Below are 14,270 nucleotides of genomic sequence, written 5' to 3'. Positions count from 1 at the left end.
CCTCGGAAGGCAGGCCCCAGCTCCCCAGCTCTCCCCACCTGCACCCCAACCTCCCTTCGCTTCTCCCCTCTGCCCCGCCCCCTGCTTCCAGCCCCGCCCCGTCCCCACCTCCAGGCCCGCCCCCAGCCCATAGCCCCGCCTCCGCCCCTACCTCCGGCCTCGCCCGTCTCCGCGCCCCCGCCCCAGCCGCACCCGCTGGGCTCGTCCAGCCCCCTGGCTTCTATGAGCTTTGTTTTTCTCGCCCGCGCAAAAGGGACGCTGAACCTCCCTTGCGCAGTGGTGCAGGCAGGCGGGGGCGGGGGCGGGGTTGGGGGAAGCGGCCGCGATCGCCTTGCCCGGGGAAACTGCGGGCCCACCTGGCGCTCTGGACTCTGCCCACCAGGGGCGCTGTGGCCGGCGGGAGACCCCCACCAGGGGCGGGGCTGGGTGGTGGTGCTGGGTCCCGGGCAAAGGGCCAGGAGCTTGGGGGGCCGGAACCCAGAGCGCGGGTTCGTTCCCTCCCCGCTCCCCGCCCCACCTCGGGAAGTCTCCGGGGAGGGGGCGGCATTTCCCCCGGGGGTCGGCAGCTCACTTGGGTAGGGTCCGGGTGAGGGCCCTCCTGTCCCTCCATCTTGGCTGGCCCGCGGCTCGCCCCCGACGCCGCCTTGAGGTCTTGCGCGCCCAGCGTGAGGACCCTCCCTCCCATCGGATACACGGGCGGGGCGGGGGTCCGTGGACTGCCCGGCTGGGCCTGATCCGCCTTCGTCCCAGCATGGTGTTAGCCGCGCGAGACGGGCTCTCCTTGCTGGGCTGTGGATGCGGCGGGGGCCGCAGGAAACAGAGTGTGGGGTCCGCTGGGGAGACTTGGTTGGCGCCTTCCGTTCTGCTGGGGCCGGGGAGGGCGGGGGGAGACCTGCCCAGGCGCCGCGCCCCTCCGCCAGCGTTCCCGCAGCGGCGACCCCCTTGCAGCCGCGTCGCGTCTCCGCCTCGCGCATTCACACCTCGCTGCAGCTCTGGCTCCGCTGGGGTCTTAGCGGGGGTGTGGGAGTCTCAAGGAGCTCGCAGGGCACGGGATGAGCGCTGACAAGGTAATTAGGGCTGCTGTTTGGAGAGGTGCGACTGCAGCGCAGTGAGGACGCGGTGGGGAACAGCCAGTTCTTCCCCGGAGAGGCTGCGTGCTAGTTTTCGAGAAATGGCCAGAGGGGTGGGGACTCATTTCCAAGGGAGAGGAAGCTGCGCATGGCGTCCCAGACAGGCCTAAAGGTGTAGAGGCTTCCCCCACCCCTCCCGACCCCCGCCCTCTCTCGGATGCTGCCCCCCCTCCCCCAGGACCCGCTGCCATGTCCAGAGGCCGCCAGGCAGCCGGTGGACGGTGCTAGCGGGGAGGAACGGAGGCCTCCAGCCAGGGGCTGTGTGAGCTCCAGCTCCAGTCCAGCCTTAGGTGACCTGGCGTCAGCTGAAGTTCTGCCTGAAATCTCACTAGAGACCCTGAGCCAGACCCAACCGAGAGCTGATGGAAGGTTTCTGATCCACAGGTTGTGAGATAGTAAACTTGTTATCCAGCAGTGGCTTCCAGACACCGTGTTGTCTATGACATCCGGAAGAGGACAGGACGGAGGTAGCATCTGTGTCGTTTCAGGCCGGGAGAGAGGAGGGGAGAGTGGCGTGGGGGGAGGTGGCCATGCACCTCGGGGGCCACCTCACCTTGTGGTGAAAGGTGGATCCTGCCTGCCAGCTGGACAGACTGGCCAAAGCCGTGTCACAAGGATTGGAACTAGCCTGGGGCCCTGCAAGCTTGGAAGGGTTATTGGGTGCCGGGCTGTCGGCTCATGGAATGGCAAGGCTGGGGTCCAGGCATGGATGTGGTGTTCAGGGACCTGTTCCCCCCCCCATGTGGCAGAAAATGGTCTCTGAGCAGCCAGAACCTCAGAAGTCCCCCTACCCCGCCGCCGAGGTTCAGCACGGAGCCCCTGTTGGCTGAGTCTAGGCCCCAGGCCACACCCCAGGGAGGAAGGGGAACAGATGCCACCTCTAGACTGTGGGGGTCCAGAGGTCCTGGCAGGAGGGCCCTGGGGTCCTATAGCAGGACCTGAGGGACCACAGGCAATGGCAAGGAGGGCTCAAGGGGGCCTGATTCCCACTCCGGGAGCCAGGAGGGGCCTCGGGCGCAGGCCTTCTGGTGAAATGCCGCTCGAATTTCAGGCCAAGAGCATGTCGCCTTTGATGTTCCTCTCTGGCTTTTACGGCGACACCTGGCTTTGCTGCCCCAGGTGTCCCATTCTGTCACCTCCCAATTCTGTCTCAGGAGGGGCCTGAGGGACCCTCTCGGTGGAAGGCAGAGCTGGCCCCCGGATGAGGTCACAGCTCAGCTCTGTCCCTGCAGATGGCTGCTGGCAGGGAGAAGGTAGAGGGAGCTGCCTGGGGAAGCTGTCTGTCCCTCTGGGTGCATATGGTCAGCTGTCTCTCGCGCCAGGACCTTCTGCCTGAGGAGGCAAGTGGGGGTGGGGTGGGGTGGGGGGGTGGGGTGGGGTGGGGGGGGTGGGGTGGGGCAGGGCCTGTCCAGGAGCCAGAGTCATGGCTGGGTCCACGGCCATCTCTGCTGGTTCGGTGGCCAACCTTCATGAGACTTTATTTCTGTGCCCGGAGAAAATAGTGAGGGGACATTCCTTGAAAGGGACAGTGCTTTTCCCTCCCGACAGCACAGGGCATGGTGGGTGGGGCGCTCATGCCCCCGGGCACCTGCATGCAGTGCGGAGGCTCTTCTGGAAGCCGTTGTCCAGGAAGGCATACAGAAAGGGGTTGAGGCAGGAGCTGGCGTAGCTGAGGCTGGTGACAACGTAGGAGATGACGATGACGAGGGGCGTCTGGGGCAGGTCTGTGGTCAGGGCCACGACCGAGGCCAGGTGGAAGGGCGTCCAGCAGAGCAGGCCCACGGCCAGCACGGCCAGGACCAGGAGGGTCACCTTCCGCCTGGCCTTGCCCAGGGCCTTGGCACCGGAGTGGAGCCGCAGGGCCCGCAGCCTTCGCAGCAAGTCCGCGTAGAGCACACAGAGGGTGCACATGGGCACCGCGAAGCCCAGGACCAGCGTGTAGATGCGGCTCGCCTGGAACCAGGCGCGCTCCGGCCACGGGAAGCTCAGCCCGCAGCTCAGGACCTGCAGCTCGTTGCTGTAGACGCCGGCGAAGGTGAAGAAGGGCAGCACTGCGACAGCGACACCCAGCCAGACGCATAGGCTGGCGACCTTGGCCCCCCGGAGGGTGCGCCAGGGCACGCGGCGGGACTGCGCCGTGGCCAGCACCACCAGGTAGCGGTCCAGGCTCATGGCGGCCAGGAAGTAGGCGCTGGAGAAGATGTTGCCGTGGTCGACGGCCAGCACCAGCTTGCAGAGCAGCTCCCCGAAGGGCCAGTGCTGCAGCACGTGCTCCGCGATGCTGGCGGGCAGCACCAGCGTGAAGAGCCCGTCGGCGACGGCCAGGTTCAGGATGAACACGTGGGTCACCGTCTTCAGCTTGGGCGCCCTCAGGATCACGCAGATGACGGCCGTGTTGCCCAGCAGCCCCACGGCACAGATGAGGGAGTACACCACTGGCAGGAGCACGTAGAGGGCTGGCAGTGGCTCCGGGAAGGTGACGTTGTGTCTGGTGCCATTGTCCCAGGAGAGGCTGGCTCCTGTTGTGCCCGGGAAGGGGGAGCCTCTGCTGTCCAGGTGCTCTGGCCCGGCGGCCTCCATCCTGGGGTGGCACCGATGATGACGTGTGCCCTGGGCAGGTGGGAGGTGTGTCAGAGCTCCTTGGGCTGGATTCTGAGAAGGAAACAACCAGAAACGTTGGGATCTGGCTGTCAGCTGAGAACAGCAGCTGCCTCAAGTTCTCCACCAGAGGGTGCGGCCACTTTGCCAGGGTCAAGGGCACAGGGGGCCTCTCTCCCTCCACTGCTGCCCACTGGCCAGAGAGAGCCTGGAGGAGACGCCTCCTGAGCAGCACTTTCGGCTGGTCAGTTTCCGTCCCCGAGTCCCCCTCCTCTTGCAGAGAATAGCTGCTGACCTCACCCCCGGGAAGGGGGAGCTTGGATCTGCTCCTGCCCAGCCCCTGTGCTGCCCACACTCCAAAGCACAAGCTACGTAAGGGCAAGGGTGTCCCTTTGCAAGGGCACCTCCCAGCGATCCCTGCCCCCCTGTGAATCCAGGCGTCCTGGAGCCACGCCCTCCCAGCCACACTGCAGACCGCCCCCGTGGTCACCTGCTCTTTTGCTCACTGACCTGTCTGGAGACACGTGGGCAGGAGTTGGTGATCTTGGTGGGCATGTGGTGATGGTCAGCTCGGGCAGTGGCAGGCGTGGAGGGAGAGGTGTGGCCCCCACGACAAGCCCCTAACAGGGTCCCGGCGCACCCTGCCACCTTTCAGGACCTGCTCGTGGCAGCCTCTGCAGAGCTGGCTCCCTGCAAGGCCTCCAGTCGGGTGGCAGCGCTGCTGTGTGTGTGTGAGGGAGGGAGGCGGGTCCGCTGCTGACGCGGAGCCCTCGTTGGGGAGGGGGGTGAGCCGAGGAGGCGCCGCCGCCACCCGCAGGGTTGCCTGGTCGGGCTCTCCAGCGGGCGGCCTGGCGTGTGTGTGCGCACGTGTGTGCACGTGTCTGTGCACATGTGTGCCTGTGTGCGGCCGGCCGACGGTGCAGGGCTCTGTCCGTGGGCGCCCTCATTTGTGAACGTGGGTGTCCTGACCTCGCGTGTGTGCACCACGGCTGTCTGGGTGGCGTTTCCGTGGTGGGCTCTGTGCTTGCGTCTGAGGGGGGTCTCTGTGGGTCCCTGGCGGTGTGGAAGTCGGGGGTCTGTCTGCTTTCATGTGGATGCAGAACCTGTGGCCCCTTAGAACCCAGCTTCTCTTTTGCTGAAAGAGGATCACGTCCACGTGAAAGGTCACGTGAGTGGTAGAAGGCGGTGGAGGGAGAGGCAGTCCACTCTCCTGCAGCTCCTGGTCCCTCCCCGAAGTGCCCACTGTCCCCAGCCGCTCGCCGAGGACCCTGCCCAGCCGATGAGAACCACGTGTCTCTCTGCCTTGGACCCTGTCCTGCTTCTGCTGCTCTGCAGGACACACCTGGCTTATTTAACCCCAGGCGTGGACGGCTGGGCTGTCCCTGGCTGTGCTCTTGCAGGCGACTCTGTGGCTGGTGACTGTGCCCTGCTCCCTTCCCAGGCAGGTCCTCAGGTGGACTTCCGGGTCAGGGGGTCTGCGAGCTGCCTGCGAGGGAGGTGAGGCTGCCCCCTGCCCTCGCAGACCTGCCTCCTTCACTGCAGTTGTGGTCCCTCTGGGCCCGTGGCCTGGGCCAGGAGGGAGCCTGGGTGCTTTCTTGAGCTCCCTGAAGTCACCCGAGGCTGCATTTAGGGCACCAGCCTCCCCTCCTCTGGGCCCAGAGGAAGGCATGGGCGCCTTGCTGGCTCCGGGAGGCCAGGGGCTCCAGCCGTCCCCTGGGGCCGAGCCTTCGGTGGGCTGCCCCCTGGTGGGACCCCCCCAGAACCCCTGCCTGCAAGTGGTCTCTGCGCATGGGCTCACGGGCTAAGTTTCTGGTGGGGGGGAGGGGAGGGGGTGCTGTGGCCAGGTTTCCTCGGAACATTCACTGTCCAACGTGGACACCGTGGGTGTTGTAGCTTTGAACGAGGAACTTCTCCATGAGAAGCAGAGCGAAGGTGCCCGGCTGGGCACTGCTTTCCTCGCTGGGCTTCGAAACCTGAGGGCCTGGGAGAGAGCAGCCCTCTGGTCTGGGTGGGGCAGGGTCTGGACTGGTCATGGGAGGCCCAGGCTGAGACCCTGGCGGTCAGCGAGTGTGAGGAGAGGCTCCTGAATCTGGGGCTGAGTCTGAGATTTGGGGGTGTTGGTGGGTGGGGGAGCTGCTGGGTCAGGGCGCAGCTCCTGGGTGCCAGAGGGGAGGTCAGGGCTGGCATATGGGGCCTTGACCGTGGGGCCTGCCTGTTGGCAGTGCATGTGCTGGGGAGTGAATGGCTGACCACGGCCCTGGTGCTGGCCTGTCGGGAGTGGCCCAGGCCTCCTGTCACTCAGCTGCTGTCCTCGGAGATGGCATGGATGGGGGAAGGGCTGACCTCTCCAGGCCTGGTTGTGGGCCCCCTGGGGGATGGGTGCTGGGCACCCCGTTTCCTGAGCATCTCAGCAGGGCCCAGGGCTCTGACCGCCAGCCAGCACGTGGCTGACAGGAGCCCCCTGAGCATGGGGGGCCCTCATGCCCTTCTTGCTCTTTAGGGGGTCTTCCCCTCAAGCCCCTGGGGGAGCAGGTTGTGTCGGAATCACAAGAGCCCTGGAGTTCCCGTCATGACGCAGTGGGAACGAATCCGACTAGGATCCAAGTGGGTCAGGGATCTGGCGTTGCCATGAGCTGTGGTGTAGGTTGTAGATGTGGCTTGGATCTGGCATGGCTGTGACATAGACTGGCGGCTACAGCTCTGATTCAACCCCTAGCCTGGGAACCTCCATATGCTGTGGGTGTGGCCCTTAAATGCAAAAAAAAAAAAAAAAAATCATGAGGCCCCTCCAGGGGTTTCCCACCATGGCCCTGCCTGCCTCTGAGGCAAACCGTGAGTCTGGGGTCCCCCTCATACCTGGGCGCCTGGCCAGGTCAGGGGCTCCAAGCTCCTCCAGCCTGATCTCTGCTCCGCCCAGGCTGTCACACCTAAAGTGAGATGGGGTGGAGGGTGAGAGAAGGGTGCCAAGGCAGCGGACTCAGGGGGCTGCGGGGGGGGCAGGTGTGGGTGCTGACGCCCGGCCGCATGTCCGGGGACCCCCCAGAAGCCCTTCTTTCCTGGCCCAGCGGGGGGCGCCCCAGCCTCTGCGCCCTGGGCCTCGGAGCAGCGTGCCTTTGTCTGCACGTGGGTCAGGCATCGTGTGTTCCGTGGAGACAGGCGGCTGTTTGCGGCCAGCCCATAAGAACTTTCAGGCCGAGGCGGGGGAGACGGCACCGGGAGGGAGGGCCAGGCCTCTACCTGCTCTCCTGGCACCAGGGGCTGGCGTGAGTCTGCACAGCATGAGTGTGTACTTGTGCCCTGTTGCGTGCTTGCCTGGGGACAAGCAGACCCTAGTGGCCTGTGAGCCTTTGCCCGCCACCCTCTGTGGCAGGTAGGAGGAGGGGTTCGGGCTGACCCTGCCCAGTGTGGCTGGGGCAGTGAGAGCCGAACCGAGACCGGGTGAGCCACGAGCAAGCTGGGCCTTGCGGCTGTCCCTCACCTGGTGTGGCAGCCCCCCCTGCCTGCCCCTGATGGGTTGTCACACGCACAGATGCACACACTTACACAGACACGTGCACACACCTGCGGGCTGCCACGCTCACTTGCGTGCCCGTGTGTGCTTTGGCATTTCGGCTCCACCCAGGCAGGCCTGGGGTGGGGTTGTGCTCTGCTCTCAGGCCCGCGTCCAGGCCTGTCGCCCTCCCACTGGCCCCCTCTCGACCCAGAGGACAGGCCTGCAGGGAGGAGTGCTGCCCAGAATGCCTGGGCCCCAGCGGCCTCTAAGGTGGTAGCTGGGAGCTCTGCCTGCTGACAAGAGGCAGGTGCTTTAGGGCTCATTTCCAGGGAAGCTGGGAGAGGCCTCTGCGTGTGTATGGCTGGGAGGGGCCTTAGCAAACGCAGCCTTTCAGGACCCCTGCCCTGCTGCTTGGCGCCCAGCTGCCTCCTCTCTTTCAGCACTGGTGGGCACCGAGCCGTCTCCAGGGGCAGGTCATGGCTTTGGGGGCCTGACAGTTCCTGCCTGCCCTGTGCCAGGCTGGGAGGGGGACCTCGGGTTTGGGGCCAGTGGGAGCGGCCTGGGGCAGCCGGACGCGACCCACAGGGGCTTCTGCTCGGTCGGCTCTCCTGCAGCCCAACCCTGTGCGCAGAGTCATTGACCTACCCTGTGAGTGTTTGCGGACAGAGCCGTGAACGGAGGGGACAGATCCTGCTCTCTGCAGGCTGCCTCTTTGGTGGGGAGTAAACGAGATCAAGACGCCTGAGCCCAGGCGTGGCTGGAGGCGAGCAGGAGCAGTGGTCCTGGAGGAGGAAGGCAGAGGTCGGCCTGTCCACCAGCAGGTGGTCCTGCTGTGAAGGCTGCGATCCAGGGAGGTAGGAGAGGCCTGGCAAGCGTCGGGGGGGTGGGGTGGGGTGGGGGGGGGCAGAGGCCATGGTGGGGGCAGGGGCTTGGCTCACGCTGTCGGGACACAGGGTCTGGCTGGAGAGTTTGAGGAGGGTCTGTGGGGGGTGGGGTGGGCGGAGCAGGCCCCGAGGAGGCTGGGGAGGGGCCTTCGCAGGAGGGCCGAGCCAGGGGTCTGTCCGGCAGGAGGTTGGAGGTCAGGAGGCGTTTGGAATCCCGCTGGCCAGGGGTAGCATCAGCCGCGTCCAAGGCCTCTGGGAGGCTGGGCTTGAGGCTGTTGCTCCCTCGCCTGTCCTGCCCATGTGCCACCCCCCACACACGCTGAGAAGCAGGAAGCACAAGGAGGCCTGGGCCCCCAGGTGTGGCCCTTCTCAACCCCAGGGCTGTTAAGGCAATTACCAGCCCCGGTGATTGGGGTGGGGGGAGTAAGGCCGCTGCCCCCTCCTTCCTGCCCAGGCACTGGAAACCAGGAACAAGCCTGCCGGGGTCGGGGGGTGGGGGGCGGCTTTGATGAGGTGGTGGTCCTGTCCTGAGAGGGGATGTGTCTCGTGGGTGGTCCCAGTGCACACTGGTGGCCCCCTGTCACTCGGCACAGGTGGGACGTGGGGGAAGGGAGCAGGTGCCTCTGTGTCTCCCGTGGGCGAGGTCTCGGGCGTGGCTGGCAGGAGTGTGTGTGCAGCACAGAGCTCTGGGACCAAAGACGGATCCAGGAAGGACGTGTCCGTGAGCCTGGCCCCCTGCTCGGTATGTGAATTCCTGCTGAAGGATGCAGGACAGGCCCCAGTCAGCTCCGGCAGAGTCGTGCCTCAGACAGGCCTGGGGCTCTGGACCCTAGCGGGGGCCGTGCTTGACCTGAAGGCCTCAGGGCCACACAGCGCAGTGGGTTTCTGGGCCCAGAGGGTCTGGGATGCCCTGGAGGCCAGACGTGTGGACCTTGGAGGGGGCTCTGTGTCCATGGGACAGGGAGGACAGACCCAGCTGGCCGTGGGCAGGGCCAGGCTGATGGGTCCTGCTGGGCTGGGGCCTCTGGCCTTGCTTGTTCCTGTCCCCCTTCCGGGCTGCCTGGTACCAAGCCCAGGCTCAGAGAGTGGTGCCCTGCCTGAGCCCTCAGCTGGTACCGCGCACGGATCTCTGTGCCCCATCCTCGCTCCCCGTCGCTGACATGAGCCTGGACTGCAGCGTGGATTCGCCTGCGTGGCTGTGTCTTGTCTGCTGCTTTAGGCCCATCTGGGGTGGGGTGGGGGCTGTCTGGGCTGGTCACGGAGAGACTGGGCCTCGGCGGGGGAAGGCAGGGACAGCTGAGGGCCTGCGATGGGGAGGCCCAGGGCCCGCCTGGTGTCTGGTGGTCCCAGGTGTGGTGAGCACGTGCGCGTTCCATGCCCCGTGTTTGCAGCGTGCTGCCCACACAGGCCGTGTTTACTTGCCATGGATTTGCTCACCTGCAGGCTGATGGACACGCTTCAGCTGGTTGGTGCACCTCCCTGCCCGCATGTGGCAGCGGCACACAGCCCTGCTCTGTCCGGTCTGTGTGCCGGAGGCTCTCCCACCAGGCTCAGACCCCAGGAGGGGGCTTGCTTGGGGGCACTGCCGTGCCTTCTCTGGGGTCCTGCTGTGGGGCAGGCCTAGCGTCTGCCAGCCTCAGAGAGCCCTGCGGTGCTGTGTGGGAGCGGCCGTGCCTGGGGGCAGAGTAGGGGCAGGGCTGGGACGGAAGCCCCAGGGAGGCGGCCTCCTGAGCTCTGAGTCTGTGCTGGCCACTCTCTCCAATCCCCCTCCCCTGCGTAGGGCCCTGAAGGAGGGCCTTCTAAGGGCGGGCTGCCTTGGACTGCTTATTCGCTCACACTTGCTCCGCTGGTCCCTGCGATCACTGACAGTGATGCGGGCGCTGTGCGCCAGGCCCCGGGCGGAGCCTGGGTCCAGGGCAGTGGGGCCTTTCGTCATCATGCTGACCCTGCCTGTCAGGAGAGGGGGTTGAGGCTGGGACCCCCTGCCTCGCTGAGGCCTGCAGCTCTACCTGGCCTCAAACCCTTGGCTCAGGTGGGGTGGGGGCTCTGCCTCCAGAGTCGGGGCTGGGGGCTTCTGTGTGAGGGGCTGAGCTGGCTGGGACTGTTGAGTGGCAACTCCGGCCTAAAAGCCATTCGCTCTGGCCCTTTTGGTCACGTGTCCTGTGGGACACAGCTTCTCCCTGCCTGGCTCTCCCTGGTGCCCTGGGCTGGGGCCCAGGACCACCCTGTCCCCGCCACCGCGCAGGGGCTCAGCCCTTCCCCCGCCCTCGGGGATGGCAGGTGGCTGGAGCTCTTGGTGGGGGAGCAAGACTAGGTTTTCAAGGTCTGGAGGCTGTGAGCGCAGCAGGCCTCTGTGGTGTGGGTCTGCGGTGGGACGTGGGGGGGTGGGGGCCTGCTGGGCCCCCCCGTGTCTGTGGGCAGCGTCATTTGGTACCTGGAGAGGACAGAGGTTAGAATCCAGACAGGGCAGCTCCTGCGCCTCACCAAGCACCGTTTTGGCTTCTGTGGGCCATCACAGCGTGGCATCCGCAGAGAACTCCGAGTGTGGGGAGCAGCACAGGTGCGTGGGTTTCCCTCCTTGGGGGGCTTGGCGACGGCAAAGAGGTCGGGGGCCAGGCCAGGCGAGGGAGTCTCTGGAGGGCCCCTGAGGGGGTGGTCAGGATCTGGAGATCACGGCCAGCCTGGGGATGGGGGGTGGAGGAGGTGGCAGATGTGCGGGGTCAGCAAGGACCCAGCTGCATGGTGGCCTCTCGCCTGGTCAGGGCCACCTTCTTGTGCCAAAGGCCCTGCAGCTCCCTCTCTGTCTCCTTGCTGGACCAAGGCCTGCAGTGCAGTCAGTGTGTCCTCAGAGCTGCGTCTCGAGCCCAGGACCCGGGTGTCCTTCCTAAAGCTCCAGGAGCTGCCAGGAGGCTGTGGGCCCCGCGCCCAGCCCTGGTGAGTCAGCAGCAAGGGCCGCCTCCCCCACCCCTGCCCACACGTGGGTGCTCCTGTCACCATGGCAACCCTGTCCCAACAGGTCTCACTCAGGGACGTTTCCTGGTGTCCATTTGTGTCCTCTTAAGAGCCCCAACACCTGTGACCCTGTGACCTCCACTGTCCCCTTTATGGGAGGGAGGGTGGCCACCTGTCCCAGCTGACCTGACTGCCTGGGCTTAGCACCAAACACCTGTATTCCAGGAAACAGGTGTTCCTGGACAAACCACCTGTCAGTGGGGCTGCCTGATAAAGGGTGCGCCCCCTGCAAGGAAGGCTGCCTGGTGTGGCCAGGCCTGGGCTCGGCCAGAAGGCGACCCCTGTCCCCTGCTCCACCCAGGGCAGAGGTCTGCTGATTCCCTTGGTTTGTGTCCGCTGGTTGGCCCGGATGCTTGCTGTGTGCCAGGCACTGGTGGACCCCACACCGTGTGACATGGGGGCAGCGCTGCTGCGGCCCCATTTTGCAGGTGAGAACAGGAAGCCCTGAGGGGGCTTCCCTGGCAAGTGCGTGCAGCCCCGGAGCAACAGGCACACTTGGCGCTCAGCGGTGCCCATGGCCAACCCCCATGCTGCCCCCTCGGGAGCCTGGCAGGTGCTGAAGCAGCTGGAGACTCAGAGCCCTGCCTCCTTCCTGCGTGGAGGAGTGTGGGCTCGAGCAGGGCTGGTGGCTCGTGCCGCGGAGGCAGGTCTCATCTGAGGTCTCTGTCCGCACCTCCAGGTGGTGGACAGCACTGTGGGCCTAGAGCCAGCCCTGTCTTTGCTGTGTGACCTGGGGCGAGGTGCGCGTCTCTGAGCCTCCGTTTCCTTACCTGTCAAATGGGAACCTTAATTTCCCTGCCTCAGAGTGTGGAGAGGGTTAGCTGGAGAAGCCGGCGTGGGCCCACCCTGGGCCTTTGATGCTGGAAGGAGCCCTGTCCGCACCTGCCCACTCTGCTCTGGACCTGCCCCGGGCAGCTCAGGTGGAGGCTTGGAGGGGACACTGGCCTTGCATCGGCTGTGAGTGGGACAGGGGACAGGCTGCGAGAGCTGTAGGCCGAGAGACCTTCTCTGATCCCACTTCATAGGCCTGTGCTGGGAGCGGGGAAGCCAGGAGGCCAGCCCCTGGCCCGAGGTGTTCAGCTCTGTGGTGAGGAAGCCCCTCAAAGCCCCCCTGTGCCAGGAGGCCCCCGGGGATCAGCGCTGGCCAACCACAGGGCAGCAGTCACCTTCCCCAGGGCCGGGTGGAGGGCAGGGTCCCTTCATTTCCCAGGCTGGGCCGTGTTCTCGCAGTGCGGCTCAACCCTGACTCCCAGTGGCCAGTTCTGAGCATTGCTGCAGAGGTTCGGGACGGGTGGCCTAGGGGTGACCCAGCCCAGAAGCCTCACCGCCCTTCCTAAGGTCTAGCCTGGACATACCCAAAGGAGGCCCCACGGTGGAACTCAGGTTTGGCGACAGTGCTTCCTTGAGTGGCATGTCTCTGCGAATTCAGGGACAGGTCGGACCCTCCCTCCCCCCACCCACCTGCGAGAAGTTCCATCTGGAGTTGATCTTGGTCAGGTTGGAGGCTTGCCTGTGCTGGGCCACCTTGAGAGGTGGCGTTCGAGCTGCTCCTAGCGTGCTGGGGGGGTGGGAGCTGGAGGAGTGTGATTGGCGCTGGCGAGGCTGCTGAGTAACTGCCTGCGCCAGGGTGGCTGGAGTTGGGGGGAGTCTGGGGGGCGGCGGGGCTGACCTGGGAGGAGACAGGGCTCTCTCTCTGTGGGCAGCGGGGCTGGAAAGGGTTTTAGGCAGAGCAGCCACATAGCCACGTTGATTCAAAACAGTCATTCTGGCTGCAGGACAGAAGGATGGAAGGGTTGAGGCTGGCAGTAGGTGGCCAGTTGCAAGTGAAGCCGCTGAGACCCCAGCTGGGTGGGGAGAGGGCTGAGCTTGTGGCTGTGGCATGGAGGGGGCTGATGGGGAGCGCCTGAGGGGGCTCAGCGCCTGGGAGGCCTGGAGCAGGTCCCTGCCTAGCCTCAGTCTGCTTCCGCTCCGCTGGGCAGACCCTCCATCTCCGGAGAGCGGGCGAGGGGCCAGGGTCTCCGTCTGCGAAGCGGGGCTCTGACTCCCGGATGAGGGTCAGGCCTGCATAGCTTGAGCGGCTACGGGGATCTCGACCGTTCTAATTTTTTGTTTTGTTTTGTTTTTGCTTTTTGGGGCTGCATCTATGGCATATGGAAGTTCCCGGGCTAGGAGTCGAGTGGGAGCTACAGCTGCCAGCCTACACCACAGCAACTTGGGATCTGAGCCGCATCTGCGACCTATGCCATATCTCGGGGCAATGCTGGATCCTTAGTCCACTGAACAAGGCCAGGGATCGAACCCGTGTCCTTATGGATGCTTGTCGGGTTCATTACTGCTGAGCCATGATGGAAACTCTGGACCTGACGTTTCTGTGGGAAGGTGTCATCCGAGTGGGGTAGCCCGAGGGTGGGCGGGTATGTGCGTGTCTGTGCGGTGCCCGTGGGTGCGATGGCCTTCTCCTGCCTGCTTCTCGTTGCTTCCTTTAGTCTCTTCTCTGCTTGGCAACCAGGCTGATTTTTCTAAAATCTGGTAGGATGGCCGCATTTCTCTCTGGCTGCTTATTGCCAGCTATTCACTGAGACACTTTTTTTTTTTTTTGTCTTTTTAGGGCCTCACCCATGGCATATGGAGGTTCCCAGGCTAGGAATTGAATTGAAGCTGCAGCTGCCGGCCTGCACTGCAGTCACAGCCACACGGGATCGAAGCCGTGTCTGTGACCTACACCACAGCTCATGACAACGCCAGATCCTTAAGCCACTGAGGGAGGCCAGAGATTGAACCCACATCCTCATGGATGCTAGTCAGTTGCGTTTCTGCCGAGCCACGACAGGGACTCCACTGAGACACTTTTGAATGGCGTCTTGTGGTGGCTTCCGGATTCGCTGCTGGCTGATCCCCCGGGTGTGGGTGTGGGGCAGACACCGAAGGCGCCCAGAGCTGACCTCGGAGTTCGAGGCTGCTCCCGTGGCTGGGGCTGGGAGTCTTCCCTCTGCTTTTACATGTGTTAGAAATTTTGTCGGGATAAATTGCAAAGGAATTTGAAGTGTGAAAAAATGCGTCAGGTGTCCTGTTGGCTCCTTCTTCCAGAACTTGTGTCGTCGGTTTCTTTGCGCTGCCCTAGAGCTCTGCCGCGGTGGAAAGTTGACAGTAATG

At 65.0% G+C, this 14,270-nt stretch overlaps 1 protein-coding gene across 1 annotated transcript; it reads right to left on the bottom strand.

Moving 5' to 3' along the window:
* Positions 1-2,702: 2,702 nt before the first annotated feature.
* Positions 2,703-3,710, bottom strand: NPBWR2 (neuropeptides B and W receptor 2). The gene has a single exon (XM_047770277.1). The coding sequence runs from the start codon at positions 3,708-3,710 to the stop codon at positions 2,703-2,705; it is 1,008 nt and encodes a 335-aa protein (XP_047626233.1).
* Between the last annotated feature and the right edge of the window lie 10,560 nt (positions 3,711-14,270).

The sequence above is a fragment of the Phacochoerus africanus genome, chromosome 3, assembly GCF_016906955.1.
Source record: "Phacochoerus africanus isolate WHEZ1 chromosome 3, ROS_Pafr_v1, whole genome shotgun sequence".
Taxonomy (NCBI): Eukaryota; Metazoa; Chordata; class Mammalia; order Artiodactyla; family Suidae; genus Phacochoerus; species Phacochoerus africanus.
The sequence above is the reverse complement of the archived record's forward strand: the minus strand, read 5'-3'. Positions and strand labels throughout refer to the sequence as shown.

Bases quoted from the DNA above. Each gene is read 5' to 3' on its own strand.
- NPBWR2 (XM_047770277.1), bottom strand. From the start codon at position 3,710: ATGGAGGCCGCCGGGCCAGAGCACCTGGACAGCAGAGGCTCCCCCTTC.